The 7743-nt window shown below is 43.0% G+C and overlaps 1 protein-coding gene across 1 annotated transcript; it reads right to left on the bottom strand.

The window, feature by feature from the left end:
* Positions 1–3357: 3357 nt before the first annotated feature.
* Positions 3358–4026, bottom strand: LOC138907302 (KNR4/SMI1 homolog). Its single transcript, XM_070197896.1, has one exon. The coding sequence runs from the start codon at positions 4024–4026 to the stop codon at positions 3358–3360; it is 669 nt and encodes a 222-aa protein (XP_070053997.1).
* Between the last annotated feature and the right edge of the window lie 3717 nt (positions 4027–7743).

Here is a 7743-nt window from a genome sequence, read left to right as displayed (position 1 = left end):
AGTGGGTACGATATCGAATATCAACCCCGGACGGCCATCAAGTCTCAAATTTTAGCGGACTTCGTGGCCGATTTCACGCCAACCCTCGTACCCGAAGTCGAAAAAGAACTCTTGTTGAAATCGGGTACATCATCGGGGGTATGGACACTTTTCACAGACGGTGCTTCAAACCTAAAAGGGTCCGGGCTAGGCATCATTTTAAATCTGCCTACGGGTAGCACTATTAGACAATCTATAAAAACTACTAGGTTGACTAACAACGAGGCCGAGTATGAAGCCATGATTGCAGGTCTCGAGTTAGCTAAAAGCTTGGGAGCATAGCCATTGAAGCCAAGTGTGACTCTTTACTGGTGGTAAATCAAGTAAACAAAACCTTCGAAGTTCGAGAGGATAGAATGCAAAGGTATTTGGACAAACTACAGGTAACTTTGCACCATTTTAAAGAATGGACTTTACAACATATACCTCGAGAATAAAACAGTGAGGCCGATGCACTTGCAAATTTGGGATCATCGGTCGAGGAAGATGAGATCAGCTCGGGGACTGTCGTTCAACTCTCGAGGTTCGCGATCGAAGAAGGTCATGCCGAGATAAATTCTACAAGCTTAACCTGGGATTGGAGGAATAAGTATATTGAATACTTGGAGAACGGAAAACTCCCATCGGACCCTAAATATTCGATGGCCCTGTGAACCAAAGCTGCTCGATTCACATTGACTGCAGATGGAACATTATACCGAAGGATATTCGATGGACCATTGGCAGTATGTTTAGGTCCAGGAGACATCGACTACATCTTATATGAGATTCACGAAGGTACTTGTGAAAATCATTCCGGTGCCGATTCATTAGTCCGAAAAATAATCAGAGCAGGATATTATTGGATCGATATGGACAAAGATGCAAAGAAGTTTGTTAAAAAATGTGACAAATGTCAAAGGTTTGCATTGATGATCCATCAGCCCGGAGAGCAACTTCACTCAGTCCTATCCCCATGGCCATTCATGAAATGGGGAATGGATATCGTCGGCCCTCTGCCATCGGCCCCGTGTAAGGCTAAGTTCATTTTATTTATGACTAACTATTTCTCTAAATGGGTTGAAGCACATGCATTCGAAAAAGTAAGAGAGAAAGAGGTTATAGACTTCATCTGGGATCATATCGTATGTCGATTCGGGATACCCGCCGAAATAGTGTGTGACAATAGGAAATAATTTATCGGTAGCAAAGTGACGAAATTCCTCGAAGACCACAAAATAAAAAGGATATTATAGACACCGTATCACCCTAGTGGGAACGGACAGGCCGGATCGATGAACAAGACTATCATTCAAAACCTAAAGAAAAGGTTGAACCACGCTAAGGGAAAATGGAGAGAAATCCTACTCGAAGTTCTTTGGGCATATCGAACAACATCAAAATCCAGTACGGGGGCAACCCCGTTCTCCTTAGTATATGGTTCCGAAGCCTTGATTCCAGTCGAAGTTGGGGAACCAGTGTCAGGTATCGATATACAACAGAAGAGTCAAATCACGAGGCTATGAATACTAATCTCGAACTATTGGATGAAAAATGAGAAGCCGCTCTCGTCCAATTGGCCGCCCAAAAGCAACGGATCGAAAGATACTATAATCGAAGAACCAATCTTCGCCATTTTAAAATTAGGGACTTAGTGCTAAGGAAAGTCACCTTCAACACCCGAAATCCAAACAAAGGAAAACTGGGTCCGAACTGGAAAGGACCGTATCAAGTACTCGAAAACGTCGATAAAGGATCCTACAAACTCGGTATTATAAACGGCAAACAACTACCAAGCAATTGGAACGTGTCACACCTAAAACGATACTATTGCTAAGGTACGACCCTCCCATGTTCGTTTATATTTCAAAACTAACCCTTGCAGGAGTTCAATCAAAGAACAAGGATGGATCATTCAACACGAAGCCTTAGGTCTGAAAGCACGCGTTGCACTCTTTTTCCCTTAGACCGGTTTTATCCCAAATGGGTTTTTCGGCAAGGTTTTTAATAAGGCAACCATTGATCGTACTAACTTAGAATGATTTAACAGTATCTGAGGCCTCTTTACAATCAACCTTGAATACTGGTGGGGCATTACCCTCAAATATATCAAGTTCGATGCAAGAAAGTTACTTCATAACAACAGGGTTCCGATAGAAAAAATTATAAGAGACAAATGGTCAAAACGAACCATGCTCATGTAGATTGCTCGATCCCTGGTACAAAATATAAACACATGTATAACAACATGAAAAGAAACTTTTTTGCCCATATCTCGTATCTCACAACCCGTCCTCTATTTCATGATCTATTATGCAAACAGGCTCAAGGGCCGATGATTACCCCACAAATCGGGGACTGCCACTCTACCATTAAGCTTACGGGCTACATTACTTCGAGTTCGAATCACTCACTCGACTACTAAGCCTACGAGCTACTCTTATTTCGCGTTCGAGCAAACACTCACTCAACCATTATGCCTATGGGCTACATTACTTTGAGTTCGAATCACTCGCTCGACTAATAAGCCTACGGGCTACATCATCTCGAGTTTGAGAAATCACTCACTCGACCGTTAAGCCTACAGGCTATATTACTTTGAGTTCGACTCACTCACTTGACTACTAAGCCTACGGGCTACTCTTATTTCGATTTCGAGCAAATACTCACTCGACTATTAAGCCTACTGGCTACATTACTTTGAGTTTGAATCACTCACTCGACTAATAAGCCTACAGGCTACGTCACTTCGAGTTTGAGAAAGTACTCACTTGACTACTAAGCCTACGGGCTACTCTTATTTCGAGTTCGAGCAAACACTCACTCGACCATTAAGCCTACGGGCTACATTACTTTGAGTTCGAATCACTCGCTCGACTAATAAGCCTACGGGCTACATCATCTCGAGTTTGAGTAATCACTCACTCGACCATTGAGCCAACGTGCTACATTACTTCGAGTTCGAATCACTCACTCGACTACTAAGCCTACAAGCTACTCTTATTTCAAGTTCGAGCAAACACTCATTCGACCATTAAGCCTACGAGCTATATTACTTCAGGTTCAAGCAATCACTCAACTCGACTACTAAGCCTATGAGCTACCTTATTTCGAGTTTGAGCAAGCACTCACTCGGTTATAAAGGCTACAAGATCCAAATTCGATCAAATTTCCTAAAGCCTTATGAAAACATTCATAAGGCATGAATGAACCAAAATCTTCTCAAGGCAGAGAATAAAACAGAGGCGAGTCAAGAAAAGAAAAGATCTTTATATATATAAGAATATTTACAATGTCCGAACAGGACACTGCACAAAAAACCAAAATGAAAATTAAGGGCTAAGGTTCTTGGTTATCTATGGGGGCAGTCTCTTCTCCATCGGGCTCCTCCCCGCTCTCGGACCCACTCTTGCTCCCATCATCGCCATCATCATCATCATCACCATCATCATCATCAGAAGCCAAGGCTTCAGCATCGACTTCAAGCTCTTTAGATCTTTTTATCTCTTTGGTGAGATCGAAACCTCGAGCATGGATCTCTTCGAGGGTCTCCCTCCGAGATCGGCATTTAGCAAGTTCAGTAACCCAATGTGCTCGAGTGTTGGCGGTCTCGACTGCCTCTCTTGCTTGTACCTGAGCACCTTCAGCATCCGCCCGATAGACGGCCACTAATGCATCCGCATATGACTTTTCTTTTTCGGCATCAGATTTGGCCTTGGCAAGTTCGGAGGCCAACCGAGCCTCGAGTTCCTCTATTCTTCTCGCTTGAACTGAGCTCTTCTCATTCATGCCTTGAAGTTGGCTTGCAGTCGATGACAATTGGGCCCTAACAGTTTCCTTTTTTGCAGCAAGACGGTCCATGCTATCTTTCCATCCCATGGTCTCCGCCTTTATTATATCAACTTCTTTAGGAAGCTGCCCGATCGTCTCGAGTTTCTGCTGCAGCTGTGAGATCGAAATATTAGCCTCCAATCCTGAATCAAGCCCATGAGTTCTTAATATTATCATTACCTGCTCGGTCAGGTCGGTCTGATCTTGATGAGACTTGGCCAACTCAGCTCGAAGGCCTTTGATTTCTTCTTTTCTTTGCCCGGAAAGGAGTTTGAGGGCGTTCCTCTCCTCCGTAACCCGTCGGAGGTCGGCCTCAAATCGATGCAGCTCAGCTCGAGACCGAGAACATGTTTCTCGATGAACCGCCATGGCCTGCGAGAAAGAAGAAAAGAAGTTAAAAAAGAATAGCAAACATAAAAGTACTATCAACGAAGAGAGTTAAAGCTTACCCAATTCAGAGCTTGCTGCACTTCGCAGAAAAGGCCCTACACATCACTAGGGCCAGCAACGTCCTCGACCCCAGTAAACAAATCACAGAAGGGGTCCTCCCCTTCATAACGCCGGCTTATCTTGAGGGCCCCCAAAGCTTGGTCTTCCCGAATCGTCCCTTCGAAAAGGGAAGGGAAGAGTGGGCGAGTCTCTGATTACTATTGCCCCAAGCGACTCGCTTGGGGCTTTCTCCTCAGTTCGGAGAGTTTCAGGACCGACCCCTTCCGATATACCCACCATTTGTTGACTTTGGTGGGAAGCATCCTCGATCTCTAATGATTCGGGGACTCTGCCCGAACCTTCCTCCGATATCTCTTCAGTCTGAGGCGGAGCTTTATAAATCACCATCGATTCAGCTGCCATTGGGGTATCGATGATTTTCTTCATTCGGGCCACCAGCACGGACCCGTCGTTTTCATCTTCTTCTTCTTTGTCTTTATCACTTCGACGCAGAACTGATTCTTGGTCAAAGGAATGGTATTCTTCCTCAGCTTACGAGCCATCCTCGTCTTCGGTTTTGGATCTTTGAAAGCAGAGGCCCTTTTTCTCTTATTATCCTTCACCGGCTTTGGATCAGAGGCCGAAGCCCCTTCCTCGATAGATGAGGGCCTTAAAACCTCATATTTGTCCATACCTACACACAGAAAAATTGATTTAAGTATATGGAAAGCATCTCGTTCGAACTACCAAAGATACGAGAAAAAGGCTCACCATGATTTTTGGCCTCCCATCGTCCCTTTGACAAATCACGCCACAAGCGCTCGGCGTATGTGGAGGTCGAAGCTAGATCTCGTACCCAGTTCTTGAGATCGGGGACTGCACCGGGCATCTAAGGAACTGCTGCATCACAAAAAGGGGGATATTGGTGAGAAAAGGAATGAAGGGGCAAATAGTAGGTGATAACAGCAGAATTACACTTACGCTTCATGTTTCACTCCTCAGGAAAAGGCATCTTTTCAGTCGGAATCAAGTCCGAAGTCTTCACTCGAACGAACCTGCCCATCCAGCCTCGATCCCTGTCCTCGTCTATACTCGAGAACAGAACCTTAGTAGCCCGACACTAAAGTTTTATTAACCCGCCTCGTAAGAGGCGAGGGCAACACAATCGGATGAGATGGCCGAGGGTGAAAGGCATCCCCTCGATTTTGTTCACGAAGTAACTGATCAAAATAACGATCCGCCAAAAAGAAGGATGGATCTGGCCTAGGGTTATTTGGTATTGACGACAGAAACCAATAATAACAGGGTCGAGGGGACCTAGCGTGAAAGGGTAAGTATACACACTTAAAAACCATTTCACGTAAGTGGTGGTATCTTCTTCAGAAGACGGGATTACTATTACTTTGTTCTCCCAATTGCAATATTTCTTTAGCTGTTCAAGGTGCCTCTCGGTTATCAAACACATATACCTCAATACTGGCTCACATCGCTCGGGAACCGATGAGCCTTTATCGACCTTAAAGTCAGAGGTAAGAACACACGCCCCAGGAACGCATTCCTCAGGCTATGGCTCCACCGGTGTTTTGTCGGCGGCAGGCTGTGAAGAAGAAGCTTTTTCTTTATGAGGAATGGTTTTTGATGTTTTCGTCATTTTTGGATTTAAAGATCGAGAATAGAAGGAGGTAACAAAGATTTGGTGTTTTTGAAGAAAGATTTTGCAGAGAAGAATCACATATTTGCGAATAAATTCAGAAGGTGTGGGAAAGAAGTTAGAAAATTTAGAGTTTGAAGATGTAAAAGTGATTAAAAGTGTAAAAAGGGTTATATATAGGTATATCAATGGCGGTTCAATTTCAATAATGGCCGACCATCGACTGACACGTATTAAATGCCTAGGTAAACTGAACCGACGGGACAGCTATCACCTACGTCATAATCGGACTCGATGCAAACGTCAGTATATATCTAATCGTACCATTGAAAAATCATGCCGTTTCTCGCTACATCCTTCCCAAGAAACAAGGGGACTATCTGTATACAGTCAAAACCGGTTAGTCCTTCGTACGAACTGGTCAAAATGATAATGCATTGGATCGAAGATCAGGTTGAGGTCCGAAGTCAGGTCATCAAGCTTCGAGCCATAGGGACCGATCAATATCGAGCTCGATATTATTATCGAGCTCGAATCCAAATCGAACTATGATGAAGTTATCGAGCTTATGAGGTAGAGACCGACCAACACTGTCCCCGAATCAATGCAAGGCTCCGAATCAGAATCGAGTTCGAGTCAAGATCGAGAGCTCGAGTCGGTATCGAGCTCGAGTCAATATTGAGCTCATAGACAAGAGCCGTTACAACCGCACTAGGGGAGAGAATCCTGGCAGGAATTATGGAAAAGCTAATTTATCATGGGTCTCCCATTATGTATTTTTAATTGTATCTAAAGTATGATCCTTCCACTATAAAGGGGTTGGTTATTATTTCTGTACAACCAAGTTTTTGCATACATTGTAACTGAGATATCATACATTTATATATTGAAGAGTTATCCTTTTTTAGCTTCATAGATTGATTCATCTTGCTTAATCTATAAATCATCTTATTCCCAACTTTGCTTATTTTTTATTCTCTACAGTCAACACTCGATATTTCTATTCATTCTTACGATTTGTATCAAGTTATACCACATACCCTTAGAACTACGTACAAATTTAACTCTATCCATTTTTCGGGTAAATAACCACACTTGAGCAAGCTGAGAAAACCTACTCCACAAAGACATGTTGAAGAGACAAGCACACTTCTCCAAGATAAAGGCAATAAGACCTACCCAATTTAGGTTTTGAAGTCAATTAATATCAGTCCCAGTGAAATTTCACAAGTGGGGTCTGGGGAAAGTAGTGTATATGCAGACTTTACCCCTACCCTAGGGAGGTAGAGAGACTTTTTTCGAAAGACCTCGGCTCGAGAGGAAGAATAGAAAACAATCAAATATCAACAACAACAGTCAAAAAAATGATAACAACAATGTAAGAACCAAAAAAATAGATATAAGAAAGCAATAACACTAGCAACAAAAACAAGCAGTAACCACGACAAGATCCGAGAAAACCGAAGCGGAAGATAGCAAGAAAACATGCATCATAATACGAGCAATCTAAGAATAAGAAAGTAAGCAAGAAAATATTTCTCCTGATTAACGATGTGTATTCGTGCAACTAATTACATTGAACCAAAAGCTAATTTGCCTACGACTTCTCTTGTCCATAAGCCAAAACAAATCTTTGACATGAAAACGAGAACTACAGCATCTGCCCACTTGCTAGTTTCTACTGCAAGTGAGTCTTTTGTATGTCATGCATCGCCCTAATTACAAAGTTCAAAACTGAAGAAATCATTACAACTGTCAACAGCCATAAGAAAAGCTATCTATCTTATGATCCCCACTTGCTAGTTTCAACAGCA

Source organism: Nicotiana tomentosiformis, chromosome 3 (genome assembly GCF_000390325.3).
Source record: "Nicotiana tomentosiformis chromosome 3, ASM39032v3, whole genome shotgun sequence".
NCBI lineage: Eukaryota > Viridiplantae > Streptophyta > Magnoliopsida > Solanales > Solanaceae > Nicotiana > Nicotiana tomentosiformis.
Note: the sequence above shows the minus strand (reverse complement) of the source record. Positions and strands in the feature narration are given on the sequence as shown.